This window comes from Perca flavescens, chromosome 2 (assembly GCF_004354835.1).
Source record: "Perca flavescens isolate YP-PL-M2 chromosome 2, PFLA_1.0, whole genome shotgun sequence".
Lineage (NCBI taxonomy): Eukaryota > Metazoa > Chordata > Actinopteri > Perciformes > Percidae > Perca > Perca flavescens.
The window spans coordinates 31,731,924-31,747,986 of record NC_041332.1 but is presented as its reverse complement, the minus strand read 5'-3'; the positions used below and the strand labels follow the sequence as shown (position 1 = coordinate 31,747,986).

Sequence of the window (16,063 nt, the reverse complement as noted above, 5' to 3'; positions counted from 1 at the left end):
ATGTCCGTCATTTTTTACAGTCTATGGTTTAACCACAGTTCCCGAGCAGTCATTGGCACTCTGTTAGAGACTCCTCAGCTCTGATTGGTTGTTTCAAGTGGAAACTTTTAAATACTGTAGAGCTCAACAGTGACTGCCCACTTTTTGAACGCCTCTGGTTCCTGAAGTGATTTTCCACAGTCAATATCTCTACTGACGTTTCAGAAAATGCTTATATAAAGATTGTAAAGAAACTAAGCCAACCAGATAGAAGATGAATCATGACCATGAAACATTTGATTTAGTGCAAAAGAACATTTTGAAAACGGCAAAAAAGGCAAAGGTACATAGATTTCAATGGTAACAGCGAGCTCCACCAATCAGAGATGTCGCTGTTACCGTAAGGATTGTAGGTAGTTCTTCATAATATCGCAAATAAAACATGTTTTTCTTAAAACAAGGTTGAATTCATTTGGATTTGTGGCTTCAACAGGGGCATACATATTTGTTTCACAAAATGAATAGGATTTTTACTTCCAGAACCACACTGTTGAACTCTATGCCACTGGGAGCACCAGGAGGAGGCAGAGGAACAAGATTTGTTCACAGATTATCTGTCTCATGTGCTATTGTTAGGATATAGTGAGAGCCTAGTATAGTTACCTACTGCAGCATAAAGGACAGACATGTCCCATTAAAACCATAACTTATGATCCCACACCCATTACAGCATAAAATCATGCATTCTATTATATCAGGCTTTCAGTCTACAATCCTGTCTACAAAACTGTATTTATTTACTATTTTCCACTAGATGGAGCCATTTTCTCATGTTTGCTCTATAAAGGAAATACATGTTGTTTAATTGCGGCTGTATTATGGAGCTCTGCAGGGCAATGTAGCAAAAGTATAATATTATTAGATATTGGCATTAGTGATGGGCATTCCAGCTCTTTTTCGTGAGCTGGCTCGTTTGACTCAGCTCACTGAAAAGAGCTGGCTCTTTTGGCTCACAAACGGCTCTTTAAAAAAATTAATGTTTTGACTATGATAGGAGTAAAAACAATTCTAATTAAATTATTAAATGAAATCATATTCACAATGTCTCACAATTTCTTTAAAAATGCATTGATTTGTTATGAAAAAAGAATACTATTAAACATTTGCATTTAAATTACAACTTTTTAATGTATAGAAACAACATTCAAAACAAATACAATCTGAATCTGAACAACATAATAGAACCCATATTAAAGAAAAGTTTATCCTCTCCTCTGTCCTCTCCTCCAAGTTTGACAGTGTGTGTGTGTGTGTGTGTGTTGGCTCGGCCCCTCCCTCATGCCGTATAATTGGTTGACACCTTGTGTATGATTGACAGGAACATAATGTGAGGCTTATCAGACAGTCAAAACTAATGTGTGCCTATATAATTATTTTTTTGTTCTTTGAATTAGTCAATCACTTAAAATAAAATAAAATTCACTCATTATTTCATTATTACATAATGATTTAATTTCTATAGGCTATATTTTTAAAAATAGAGTCGGCTCTTCGGATATGCGAGTCAGCTCCCGTCGTTCACCTACAAGAGCCGGTTCTTAGAGCCGACTCATTCGCGAACGAACCATCACTAATTGGCATTGTTATTGTACTTTTTACTTTATAATAGCACTCTTCCCACTTTGCACTGCAACTGCTGCAATAATTCCCTTGGGATCAACAAAGATCCAAGATCCAGATCAAGATTTGTATCTAAGGCTGCAGGATATGAGGAAAATATGCGATAAAATTACTTGCAATAAATAAACAAACATTAAAGTGTACTCAGTTCAGCTGCTTTCAGTATTCTGCTTAAATACAACAAATTTGCTTATTGAATTATAAAACAAATTGAACATTGAATTGAATTTAAAAGGCACCACTAAAAAAGAATGGCAGTTACATTTTAAAGTGCAGCTCTCTAATGATATTTTCTTTCAACTAACACGAAAAAATCTCTGAGTGTCTTTTGCCAAATGTTTATTATGCCACGTGATATTGCCATGACGATAAAAAAATAGATTGTGCAGCTCTAGTTGTATCTTCTCTTAAACACACTGATTGGATGTTAAATAATAGATTAATAATTGATTAATAAAAGAATAGAATAAAAAACTTGATGCTGGTGTTTGTTCTCTGGTTTAAAGATTCATAACAAACATTTGAATAATAATGCATCATCTTTAAAGCAGAGTCCTAGCTGAGCTCAACAGCACCAACACCAAGTGATCCATGTCCAGGTTGACCGTCTCTCTGTCCATCTGATCCGTCTGTTTTCCCAGTGTGCTGTACTCAGTGTATATCTGCATACAGGCAGAGGTGGCTTGTATTGGAATATATCGAATTTTCTCGTCTTTATTTGTACGTTGAAGTGCATTTCTGTTGAACTGATATCAGGCAGGACTGTGGTTTCTAAATCAGATGAATGCTGTTTGGAGTCTTCATTATTTCCGGTCGATGTGTCAACACCAGTAGAGTTTTTTTTAGAGGAGACTGAGATACAGCTGCAACTAACCATCATATATGTATACATGTAGATGAATGTTGATGATTGATAAAATGGTTATCACTAACAGTACAAGGTTAAAAAAAATTTTTTTTTTAAAAATTAAAAAAATCAGGACAGGTAATAAATGTTAAGCAATACTTGCTCAGTACTGATGAGCAGACCTGGGTATGGCACACCTGCATATTCACAAAGCATCAGTTATAATACAACAGGTGAAATAATATTGTACAGAAATGTCACACATTACCAACAATTATTGTTATTATCAGCTTTTGGATATTTGTACAAATTTGACCATTACACAGGCTTAGTACAAATTTCTTTGTCTGTTACTAAAGAAGTGGTAGTAATTCATCTTCAACCTTAATTCATCTTTTTTTCAGAAGCAACCAGGAAGAGAGACTTTGTAGCTAAAGCATTTTATTTGGATAAAAAGGCATTAGTTGGCATAAACATCTGACACCGACTGATTAGTGCTGAGTCACAGTTCACTACACACAGATTTTTTAATTAAGGCTCCCGGTTGTAGACACATCAAACACCAGCATGTTGTCTTCATCTTTAATAAGCAGTTAGTTTAACACCAAGGTTTGTGTTCATTTGAGCACTGTGCATGCATAGTTTCTTCTTCTGCGAGACCTTGTGACACTTCTAATAGAAATAAATGCACTTTATTTGTTTAATTAGTGTCTTCTGTATTGTTTTGAGTGGTTTATGTGAAAACTTTACCCATAAGTGGGATATCACCGCATGTGTTTATAAAACTAAATAAATGGATCTCTGCAGCCAAAGTTATACAATGCACTGGACATTGTTCTGTGTGAACAATCAACCAAACATCCTGAAACACGTTCACCCAGTGCTATGAAATTGAATCCCGCCTGCGCCACTGTCTGGTGCATAGCACATGACTACAAGGTAAAGTGAATTCTCAGTTGTGGCACAGCAGTATAAACTTGGCGAGAGGAGTTTAGAAGTAGTTCTCGACGTCGCCCATTTCCACAACCACAGTCTTCAGCTGGGAGTAGTACTCGATTGTTACCTGGCCGTTCTCTCTGCCAAAGCCTGGAGAAGCACAGTAGAGATCATGTTAACACTGTCTATTTTAGACAGACATTCACTCCACTTTCATTCAGGAGAAAGAAAACTTGGGTCGATCACTGCAATACAATCCAATACAATGAATGCATCATTCTGACCATTTTGGTTTTCCTGAATTGCTAAAACACTAAACCCCATTCTCTAAACCAAATGCTCAGTGGGCTAAACCCATTTGTCGAATCAATCACTCTTTTTGCAAAACTCTAAATACATTCTCACTTGGTAAAACGCATTTCACAATGGGATGCACTTTTCTTAAAGATACTTTTTGGGGCATTTTAGCCTTTAATAGACAGGACAACTGTAGACAGGAAACGGGGAAGAGAGAGGGGGGGAAGATATGCAGCAAACAGACGCACACATAACTTTGATTTTGCGGTTTCACAAATGTTTTTATTGTACAGTCATGTGCTTTTCATTTTGTTTTTTGGCCTTTTGCAGTTAGACTACTGTATTGTTCTACAAGTGCCTAATATACAGACATTCAATATTTTAGTACTTGTGTGTAGAAGATATTCACTGTACAAGCAAAATGTGTCTAATGTAGGAAATACTGTAAACTTTATCTTTCTGTCTACAACATTGTGTTCTGGAATTTTCTGAGGTAATGTCTAAACCAAAGAATGCTCTCTAGGGTTTAGTTATTGAATGGCTCTGTGTATGGTCTGAAAGCACGGTTTGATTTTGCCAGCAGAGTCAGGTGTTTTGTGAATATAGTTTGAGAATTTGGTTTTGTGTGTACAGTGTTGAGAAAATGGGTAAGGGTTTCAAGAAATGTGTCTTAGCAATCAAGAAAAACTGTAACCTTAAAAAAATATAAATAAAAATACACCATACCTGACATCTTGTATCCTCCAAATGGCACTTCCACAGGGCTGACGTTGTAGTTGTTGATGAAGCAGGTCCCTGCCTCCATTTTCTCAGCCACACGATGGGCTCGAGAAATGTCCCTGCAAGGAAGAGGAAAGGAACAGACTTCAGATTAAGCACAAAAAAACAAAATCGATCTTTGAGTGATTGGATATCGACTCATAAAATCTAGAAATCAATCTTTTATTAAATGCTTTTTCACCATGGATGTGTAAGTAAAAAAACAACTTTAAAAACACACTTTTTCAGGGTCAATTCTTAATTAACATGGTGCATTATGAAAAAAATATTTGAGGGTTTATTCTTGCTTTTACAATTTGCAGCATTAACTCTGAGAATCTCTTTTATATCCAAGAAAATTGATATTGTAACTGAAGTTTCCCTAGCCTAGTTGATATAGAATCTAAACGGGACATGGTGAATCAGAATCGAATTGAATCAGGAAACTATTGGTGATACCCAGCCATAGTCAAGTCTTTATGCAACTTGATCACACAGCTTCATCTGCCCTCTACACACAGAGAATACTATTGTGCAATGAATTCCACTTGGCAATTGCAACATGTTTATTGGCTGTTTTGTGGAAACTCTGAACAGCAGCCAATGGAATGCAACATCCTCATTATCTTCCTGAGCAAAGTGTCAGCATAGTTAATCAGTAATTGCAACAGACTGCTGAGTCATGACAAACTCGAGTGTCCCCTGGGTGCACTCAGACCTGGTGAAGACTCCAGAGGCCAGTCCGAATGTGGTGTTGTTGGCCCTTTGGATCACTTCTTCCTCCGTGTCGAATGGCAGCACAGACATGACTGGGCCGAAAATCTCCTCCTTCACACAGGTCATGTCATCTCTGCAGTTATCTGTGACAGGAGAAGGGACTGGCTGTAACAAATGGTGCATACTGGGACGCGCGGAGTAAAAGCAGACCGATTATGTGATGGTATAGCATTAGTAGCTTATTTTCATTGTCTATTAGTTGTTTGGTCTATAAAAATGTGGATCAGATAGATCGATAGAATCGATTATCAAAATTGTTGGTGATTAATTTAATAGTTGACAACTAATTGATTCATCTTTGCAGTTCTAGAGTGGGTACAGCTGAGTGTTACAAGAAATTAAGACATCCTACCGAGTACACAGGGTGACATGAAGTACCCCCCTTTCAATTTGGGGTCACTGGGGACGAATGGCTCTCCTCCACAAAGCACTTTGGCTCCCTGGAAAAAACACACACCTATTAGTCAAATAACTCTGAGAACTAATAAGGAGAATGAACCTTCATATAAATAAAGCTCAGCGAAGTTCATTCAGGAAGACTTCCATGCTTTTTCATTCTCATCTCTCTCTCGCTTTCCCAACCTAAATCAGCTGACTGTGGGTGTTCACTCTTTCGTCTAAACAAATTTCGCCACGTTTTGCATGAGCCAATCACATCATTACATCCAAGTAAGTTAATAGGGCAATTGTCCAGCTTCACAAAAGTGCTCGTTTTGCCACTGACACTCAGGTTACATAATGTTGTCAGACATGTAGAATATTAAAGGATCCCTTTAGAGATAGACCTTTAAAACCTCTTTGATACTTGTTTAACCAGAAACAGCTCTGAGGTCTATAGCGCTAAACCCACCAGACTCCATTAAAAAAAAAAAAAAAAAGCAATAATTTTAGCGTGTATCGAGCAAACATATTTTCACATGTACTGGTAAACTATGTGTTTATTTCAACCAAAACTAGAGTTGTGATGGTTGGAAAAGTGGAAAGATGACCAAAAACAGCTTTTCATAGTTTTATTTTGTTTCTGTCGACTTTCTCGGTAAAACAAGCACTTTTGTGAAGGTAAATACAAGCTGGACCATTGCCCTATTAACTTACATTGTAGCTTGTTTCGCCGCTGTCCGACTGCTAGGGCTGGGTATCGTTCAGAATCTTTCGATCCGGTGCTAATTTCGATACCTCAGTTTCGATACAAAAATTCTGGTAAAACTGCTCACTCAGAGTAACATTAATAAAAGTGTGCAAAAAAAAAAAATTTGGAACCGAAATTTGGCACCGAAAGAGAATTTTTCGATACTCATAGGATTGGAGCATTTTTTTCGATACCATAAAAGTATTGACGTTCGGTACCCAGCCCTAAAAGTGCCGGACATTGCACTGCCCCCAAATAGCCAAATATTGCTCCACGTTAAATTTCAAAGGTGATTTGCATACTGCAGCTCCTCCCCTTTCCATTGATGCCGAGCATGTCCATATGTAACCTGGAATTATGGAGAAAACTCATAGGATTTTTTTTGATACCATAAAAGTATCGACGTTCAGTACCCAGATCTACTGACTGCAGCGATCTCGCTTAATACTGGACCAATGTCAAAGACTGTTGTTCCCATCAGTCACTTCGACACAAAAACATGGGAAAATAGGGTTGAGAAGAAAAAAAAAAACAAAAACAAAAATAACGGTAGTTACCCTTTAATGAAGTCTCTCCTGACTGAACTGCTTTGCGGTCTAGTGAAAGTACTGGTGGTGCCATCACAGCTGACTAACCTTCATATCAATCTCCACATTTGCTCAATTAAAGGCTACTCCAATCTAAATCATCCAAGGGTTATAAACACACCTCTTTCTTGGCCTGATTGACAAAGCCCAGCACTTTCTCCAGTTGGGGCTTGCTGATCAGTGCTCCCATGCGGGTGCCGTCCAACAGGGGGTCCCCCACAGAGATGGCCTTGGTCCTCTTCACCACTTCTTCCAGGAACTGGGGCATGATCTCTCTTTGCACATACACTCTGGTCCCATTGCAGCAAACCTATCCAAACAGAAATGTTTAAGCTGTCAAGCGCTGACAAAGAAAGGATTTGATCAGGGCGAGCTTGACATCATAAACATATAGGCCTGCTCCATTATGGGAAAAAAAATGATCATAATCACAATTATTTTGGTCAATATTGAAATCATGATTATCTAACAAGATTACTCATTGACTTTTGAAAAAGATGTTGCATTTTGGTTTTTTTACTTGAATAAAAACTGAAATGGTTAAACAAATAAACAATGAAAACAGCTTGAAGTGTGAAATTTCCCTTCATACTTTGTTTTTTCCATTCAGAACACCAGACAAAATAAGACTTTACTTGCAAAACGTAAAAGGGCAAATATTTATTTTTCGATTACATTGTTTTTACGTTCATTAGGAGCCAAAATCTCAATCGCGATTACAAATTTGATTAATCACACAGCCCTACAACACAGTGCATAAATAATACAACTGCCTCACCTGTCCCTGTGTCAGGAAGTTGGCCATGAGTGCTCCCTTCACTGCGTTTTCCAGCTCACAGTCTTTGAAGATCAGGAGGGGAGATTTCCCTCCAAGCTCCAGAGTCACCTGCTTCACCCCCTTTGCAGACATTTCCATGACCTGAGGGCAGAGAGAACCCACCAGGCATTAACAATGGGCTTTGTAGAGCAGTTAAAGAGCATGCTTTAAGAGTACAACTTAAAATCACTGCATTACACTGTCCATTGCCACTATTTTTATACTTTGAACAGAGTTTTCCTTCTTCCCATGTATCCACTGGTTTCCAATCATTTGACTAGGATATAACAATCATGCATAACAATAATAAATGCAGTCTAGGAAAAAAAGCTAAACACAAGCACTGAACTGCCCGGGAGTTTGTGGAATAGCTGAATGTTTCCTGTAACAACAAAGCACTCACTATATCCCGCTTGTCATTTCTTGTTCTCTCTCTCTCGAAATAAAGCTGCCTTTAAGTGCAGTCGGAAATGTCAAAATCTATAAGCGATCTGAAAACAGTAATTGTGAATATAAAGTCTACTTGTTCTTTGTTGGGGGGGGGGGTTTAAGAACACAACATGAAATCACACAAATGGGCCGTTTCATTGACACTCCCCCTCCCTCCCGCCGAACTAGCCTGCGGAAAATCGACGGATCGAATGCCCCGTTAGTGTTAACATTTCATTTGATCACTGAGTGAGACCTTTTGTTTGAAGCCCAGGTTGGCTCCAACAACAGAGATGCACACCTTAGCTAATCAAAGCACTTTTGATTAGTTGGAATAGATGGTATTGAGTTTATGCAAATCTACTTAGACAGACTTGTGAGTTGAAGGTCTTCTCAGCTTTTTGTTTATTCTGTTGTTTCCTGTAAACTTTATATAAAACCCTGGCCAGGAACTGGAATTGTGGTCAGAGAGAATCCTACAGCTTCTTATGAGCTCCTTCCTCCCCAGCGCAGTGGATCAAATTCATCTGAACTAACCACTGAATTGGATCGGAGTGAAATTCTTTTTCCACAAGCTATAATCAAGCAGTTTTCTAGTCTATCCAAGTTGGGTTAAAACAGGCAAAAACACTGGCATGGTCCTTTAAATAGAAGGACCATTTTGTTTAGGAATCAATTTGTATGCTGTATACTGTGACTGTTGCTAGGGCACACTTGTTCTCTTCAGTTTAGTTAAATAACATGATAAAATTCATAGCACTGACCTTTTTGCCGGTTGCCACACTGCCAGTGAAAGAAACTTTGGCCACCTTTGGGTGATGGCAGAGCAAAGTGCCAGTGTCTGCTCCACCTTGAACCACACAGAAGAGCCCATCGGGTACTCCTGCCTCTTTGTAGATCTCAGCCAGAATCACGGCAGTCACAGGAGTCATTGGAGAGGGCTTAAATACAATGGCATTACCTAAACACAACCGGAAAGTTATGGTCTGCACAGCAGTTTATGTTTAGGGTAAACAAGAGACACACCTGGACAAACAGGCGGAAGAATGATCTAAAATCTCATAATAATGTGGAAATACACATGGTTACACACTCACCACATGCCAGAGCAGGAGCAGATTTCCATGCAGCGATCTGGAAGGGGTAATTAAACGCACCGATTCCTACACACACACCAAGGGGCTCCCTCCGCGTGTACGCAAATGATCCACCAGGCAGCTGGACGTGCTGGCCTTCGATGAATAAAACACAACGCAACTTTAAAAACACAAAGTTTTGGAACTTTTGGAAATCACACTTGACAAAAAAACAAGGTTTGAGTGCACCCACCTGCAAGTGTACCAGCCAGGCCAGCATAGTACTCAATGGCCTGCCAGGAAATATCGATATCCACCAGTGTTTCAGTGATGGACTTGCCATTGTTGATCGTTTCCAACTTTGCAATCTTCTCCCTTCTTTCCTATTTTTATTGAGCACACAAGAAGAAAAAAAGATCGTAAATGCAAACTTTAACAAAACTATTTAAAAAGATACTCTGCTGTTATACATGTATATAGGGTATTATACAATAACTGACAAATTGAGGTTAAAATCCTAAGCCGCGTGACATCCAAGAAGCCACACAGACACACAAAAGATTTATTTTGTGCAAATGTAGGCCAGCAGTAGAAAGGGGGGGGCATGCCTGTGGTTTTAATGAATAACTAGTGTCTTACTGCATGCTTGCAACGGTCTGCAATTTATGTTACGCAACACTGAAATCAGACTTGCTGGTTTCCAGACTAGATGGTTTTGGTGACACAGCTTGACCATCTCACCCTGATAAGGCGGGCAGCCTCTAACATCACCCGAGCCCTCTCCATGCCTGCCATCTTGCTCCATTTTAGGTAGGCAGTGTGGGCGCTCTCTACGGCCTCCTCCACCTCCTCAGCGCCACAGGGTACCATCTGACACAAGACACGGCCTGCACATGAACATCAACAGGTTACAGTCTGGCTGAGCTCCCAAGACAAGAAAGTAAGAAAAAAAAAAAAAAAAAAAAAAAAAAAAAAAAAAAGTGTTGCACAATCTGGTTCTAAATACATTTGGCCTGATGGGAGCCTGGGAGCGCCTTTGTAGCTGGTGGAGCATGCAACCCATGTACGGGCTCATTGTTTATTGCAGTGGGTTCAATTCCAACCCGCAGCCCTTTGCTGCATGTCATCTCCCCCCCCTCTTTCCTGTTAGATAGCTGTTCTATCAATTAAAGGCAAAAAGCCCCCAAAATAATAATAATGAAATGCATATGGAGCCAGAGTGTGCAACACTTTTCATACTTTCAAGTGTATTTCCAGTGATCAGCACCTCAGGACAGCACTTGATGTACTAAAAAACGCCCCTAAGTGACTTCACCCCAACAAAGAAGTAGTAGATTTGCGACCGGTCAAAAACACCGGAAGAAAACAACAAAAACTACGAAAAAGCACTAAAAAAAGAAAACGTCAAAAAAAGCGACTGAAACATTGTCAAAGTGACACGTCGGAAAAACGTGACTTAACGTCAAAAAAAGCAATAAATATGCTGAGAAAACTGAAAAAAAGCTTTTTTCATGGTTGAAGGGAAGACAACACATGGGTTAAACTGCATGGGCTTTAACTTTTTTCACAAATATAATGTCATTTATTATGAGTTAAGCTATGAAGCATAATTTAGGGTGCATAACACGGTGGTGTGCTATATTTACCAGTCGCAGGTTCAAACACGGGCTCTGCGTTTTTCTCCTGCCTGGGCTTCACTCGCTTCCCACCCCAGAAATTCAGGGGGTCTGTGAGCAGCACGGCTCCTGTCGCGGCTCCGGGCATGGTGTCGAGAACTGACTGAGCCATTTTTAAAGAGACAAAGAGAGAGGACCTGCAACAGGGGAATAGGGAATTAACGGCAACGATGTTGACATTGACTGGGCAGAATAATATTTAGGACAAGTGAAGCACACTGCTCTCTCCTACCATATGTCTCCTACCCTCCTAACTGCTCGCAGTGAGAAGCTGACACAAAGGCACCTAGCTTAACTGGCACTGGGAAAGCAGCGCAGGAGAGCATCCGTAGCTAAGTCATACTACTCAGAAAATAATGGCTGTAGACTACCTTACCGTTTGTGTACTTCGGCAGACGGAGTGGAATGGGTTCTTTGCTTTGACTGGGAGGTGACATAAATAATGATGGCGTTTTTTTTTTTTTTTTTTTTTTTTTTTTTTTTACAACTTTATTGCAAAAAAATACATGCAAATAACATTTCAGACACGTACAAAAGAATGCTCCAGAGAAACTAGAATAAGTCATGCGCGGAGTTTGCGGGGGGCAGGGGGAGCTTCCATAGACAGTATGATTGCTTCGCATTTGCTCGGCATATGGAAAACTGGAGCTCGGGAGATCAGGACGGTCTCACGAGGCTAGAGCAATGCCCCCTGGTAGTTGAAACGGGTAATTGCATTGTTTCAAAAATGAGTGGAATAATTACTTCTGACATAACCAGATATTTTATAAATACTTTAAAAACACAAAACAACTAAATGGGGATAGGTAATACATCTGATTTCATATACTGCTTTAGTAAAAATAATATTTTTTCAGGGCTCTGCCTCTCACCTGAGACCATTGTCGACGCATATGCAGGACGCAAAAAACAATAATTTGTTGCACTAGTCGGGACACCTCACCGTGCCAACGTTACAATAAAGGTTGCCTAAATGCCATGTATATACATTTCCTGTCAGCTTACTAATTGAATGCGCGTTTTGTGTAGACGTTTTATTCCACTTTGTTTAAACGGCGAAGTTCACCTCGTTCACCTGTTTGGAGCTGACTGGTGAATGTGACGCGCGTATAGGCCTTGCTGGATACACCGTGACTCTGTTTGTGAATCCACTGATCGCTGTGGAATACTTGTTTTCATGTCATTGGATTACGGCAAAATACTGATATTTTTTCTTAACGTGTCTTAACGTTTTATGGTGCGATTGCGCTTGGTTTCTGCGTTTGGAGAGGCACCTCAACAGACTGGAGGTCCAACACTGATTGTTCACTGTTAACCTACATGTTAGTTGAATTTAAGTGTCGGGGCATTCTGCCACCGTCTATCTATTGTGCTCCAACACAGCCGTGCCCACGGGCGTCAGTTTGGTTTGAAATGTGCTGGGGACAGAGACACATTCGGAGGTACATTTCCAGAAGTGCTGGGTACAATGACGCATACGTTTTTTTTTCTTTCGCGCAGGTCAGGTTTAATGTACGTAAACAATGACCAATGATTACCAAATTTCTCTCTAATATTGCTCCTCATAACCACGGAAACTGTCAAAAATAGAACCCAAAGTCCAATTATTATGGACGTTATCTGACATTTAGCGTTTCTGCTTCACATTTTCAGCAGGGCAGCGGAGCAGCTGTTGGTTGACTCCCAACGGTTCTCATGGGCTTTATAAGTCCTAACATGAAAAAGCTTAACGTGGTTTAATATACCTAAACAACGATCAATCATCACCACATTTGACAGTTTTCAGTGGTTATGGTTAGGTTATAAACCTATGTTTATTTAGCATGTTTGTTTTGTCCATATGTGATCGTGCTGTGTTCCCCAGGTCTCAGTTGCTACAATGAGTTTTTTTTGCCCCCCCCTGGCTCGAATGTCAAACTCCGCCTATGTAATAAGTATATAAATAAATAAAAAATATGCTTAATAACAATAAAAAAAATGCCGAGGGGGATGATTAAACTATATAACATTACAATGAGACACAATTAATATACATTATTCTTCAAAAGGTTCACCGTACAATATGACAGTTTTGTTACTTTTTGTGTATAGACATGCTGGGCATCAGTGGGTCGCTGAGGACCTGTATTATGTGAATCAGGTTTCAAATTAATTGTTGAGCCATATGGCCATTTAGAGGCAGTGCAAAGTCAGGCACCTTAGCAATCTATTCGGCAAAACCTTGATTTCTCTGGAGCTGGGTTTTCTCCATAATTCCAGGGTTATGGTTAGATGGTAGATATGGACATGCTGGGCATCAATGGAAAGGGGAGGAGCTGTAGTATGCAAATAACCTTTTAAATTTAACGTGGAGCAATATTTGGCCTTTTGGGGGCAGTACAAAGTCAGGCACTTTAGCAATAGAATAGTCAAAATCCAGATTTCGTTGGCACTGGGTTTTCTCCATAATTCCAGGTTAGATATGAACCAATCAATGGAAAGGGGAGGAGCTGTAATATCCAAATCACCTTTTACGTTTAACAGGGAGCAATATTTGGCCATTTGGGGGCGATGCAAAGTCAGGCACTTTAGCAACAGAATCGTCCTTAATTATAGGGTAGCTATGGACATGCTGGGCATCAATGGGAGGGGGAAAGCTGTAGTATGTGAATCACCTTTTCAATTTCTCTGTTTAACCAATATTTGGCCATTTGGGGGCAGTGCAAAGTCAGGCACTTTAGCAATATAATCGTCAAAATCCAGATTTCGTTGGAGGTGGGTTTTTTCCAAAAATCCAGGGTAGATATGGACATGCTGGGCATCAATGGAAAGGGGAGGAGCTGCAGTATGTGAATCAGGTTTCAATGTCACTAGTGAGCCACATTTGGCCATTTGGGGCCAGTGCAATGTCAGGCACTTTAGCAATAGAATAGTCAAAATCCAGATCTTGTCGGTGCTGGGTTTTCTCCATAATTCCAGGGTAGATATGGACATGCTGGGAATCAATGGAAAAGGGAGGAGCTGTAGTATGCAAATCACCTTTTAAATTTAACGTGGAGCAATATTTGAATGTTTGGGGGCAGTGCAAAGTCAGGCACTTTAGCAATAGAATTGGGAAAATTCTGATTTCAGGCACTTTAGCAATATAATCGTCAAAATCCAGATTTCGTTTGAGGTGGGTTTTCTCCATAAATCCAGGGTAGATATAACCTCGTGAGACCGTCCTGATCTTGCGAGCTCCAGTTTTCTGCTCACAGATCAGTCTGGCATCTTGAGGCAGAGAAAATTTGGAGCCGTTAGCCAAACGACCGGGCCAATCAGCGTTGGTTTTGAGGTGGGTTAGGTGGTGATACACAGATGGTTTATCCAATCAGCTAACCAGTATTTTCAGACAGCGGTAGCCCTAATTCTGTTAGCCGCTCGCTAATGCTTTTTTTCTCTTGGATCCTTCTTTTGGAATATGGACCGGGAACCTGAAAAGGTGCCTTTTATTCCAAAATTTTCGTTACACAAACGGCAAATCTCCTTTACCGACATGTTGCTTGCATGCTGAGCTAACGAGCTATGCTTTGCCTGCAGCAGCAGGGGCGGGCTTGTGGTTGTATTTTCATACGCTTCGTGGATCTGATTGGTTGATTTGGCCCGTCTATCACCAACATAGGTGATAAACAGATGGTTCATTCAATCAGCTAACCAGTATTTCCTCCCCTTCCCAAAAGTTCTCCAACGGAAAGTTCCCAGATGGATATGCTGAGCAAATGCGAAGCAATCCATCTGGCGGAGTCAGGTTAGGGTAGATATGGACATGCTGGGCATCAATGGAAAGGGGAGGAGCTGTAGTATGCAAATCAGGTTTCAATTTCACTGGTGAGCCAATTTAACGTGGAGCCATATTTGGCCATTTAGTGGCAGTGCAAAGTCAGTCACTATACTATGACTTTTTGTAATTTTTTTTCAACATACTATACTATGAGTTTTATTACTTTTTTTGACATACTATACTAAGGCTTTTTATGACTTTTTTTGACATACTATACAAACTTTTTTTTATGGCTTTTTTCGACATACCATACTTTTCAACATGCTATACTATGACATTTTTTGACATACAATACTATGACTTTTTATGACTTTTTTCAACATGCTATACTATGACCTTTTAGGACTTTTTTTGACATACTACACTATGACGTTTTAGTATTTTTTTTCGACATACTATACTATGAATTTAATCAGGATACTGCAGTTCTGGTACTCTCACCAAACTATGCAAGTCAGGTGGGGGATGAGTTTGTCAACCCCCTTCTATGTCTCCAATGGAGTGCGGCAGGGTGGAATTCTGTCTCCGCTGCTATTCAATCTGTACATGGATGATTTATCTAGGGAGTTAAAGGACTGTAGAACTGGCTGCTTGGTGGGGGATAGTCTCATTAATCATATGCTTTATGCTGATAATTTGGTGGTACTGTCTCCCTCTAGTGCTGACCTGCAGCAACTTCTTAGAATATGTTCTCAATATGGATAAATGTTTGATATAATATTTAACTCTATGAAGAGTGTGGTACTGATTGCCAGAACCAAGGAGGATATGAAGTGTGTCTATCCTTCTTTCTCATTGGCAGGTGAACCACTAGAGGTTGTAAAGAAAGTTAAATATCTGGGACATGTGATAAGAGATGACCTTTGTGATGATGATAATGTGCAGCGACAGTGTGGAAAACTGTATGGGCGGGCAAATATGCTGGTACACAAATTCCACATGTGCACCCCTGATGTTAAAATCTCACTCTTCAAAACCTATTGCACTCCACTGTATACTGCCCACCTGTGGTGTAATTTTAGAGTCGAAAATGAAAAAACTTCAAGTGGCTTACAATGATGCACTGAGAATTGTGCTTAAAATTCCTAGGTGGAGTAGTGCCAGTGAAATGTTTGTGTCTAACAATGTGTCCACTTTTAACACTGTTAAAAGAAATGAAATGTTATGATTTTTTATGATTTTTTTCAACATACAATACTATGACTTTTTTTCGACATACTAAACCCTTACTTTTTTTGACATACTATACTATGACTTTTTATTACTTTTTTTGAC

General features: G+C 39.6%; 1 protein-coding gene across 2 annotated transcripts; it reads right to left on the bottom strand.

Moving 5' to 3' along the window:
* Positions 1-2,927: 2,927 nt before the first annotated feature.
* LOC114567870 (aldehyde dehydrogenase family 9 member A1) lies at positions 2,928-11,448 on the bottom strand. 2 transcript variants are annotated; one of them, XM_028597055.1, is made up of 12 exons: positions 11,366-11,448; positions 10,960-11,126; positions 10,055-10,200; positions 9,567-9,696; positions 9,335-9,469; positions 9,002-9,198; positions 7,770-7,910; positions 7,113-7,301; positions 5,628-5,715; positions 5,217-5,358; positions 4,466-4,578; positions 2,928-3,592 (listed from the first exon to the last, which is right to left on the bottom strand). In XM_028597055.1, exons 2-12 carry the CDS (start codon positions 11,099-11,101, stop codon positions 3,498-3,500), a joined length of 1,518 nt encoding a protein of 505 aa, XP_028452856.1. In that variant the 5' UTR covers positions 11,102-11,126; positions 11,366-11,448; the 3' UTR covers positions 2,928-3,497. The 2 variants fall into 2 exon arrangements, with proteins under 2 accessions (XP_028452856.1, XP_028452864.1); XM_028597063.1 differs by lacking the exon at positions 11,366-11,448 and adding an exon at positions 11,222-11,357.
* Between the last annotated feature and the right edge of the window lie 4,615 nt (positions 11,449-16,063).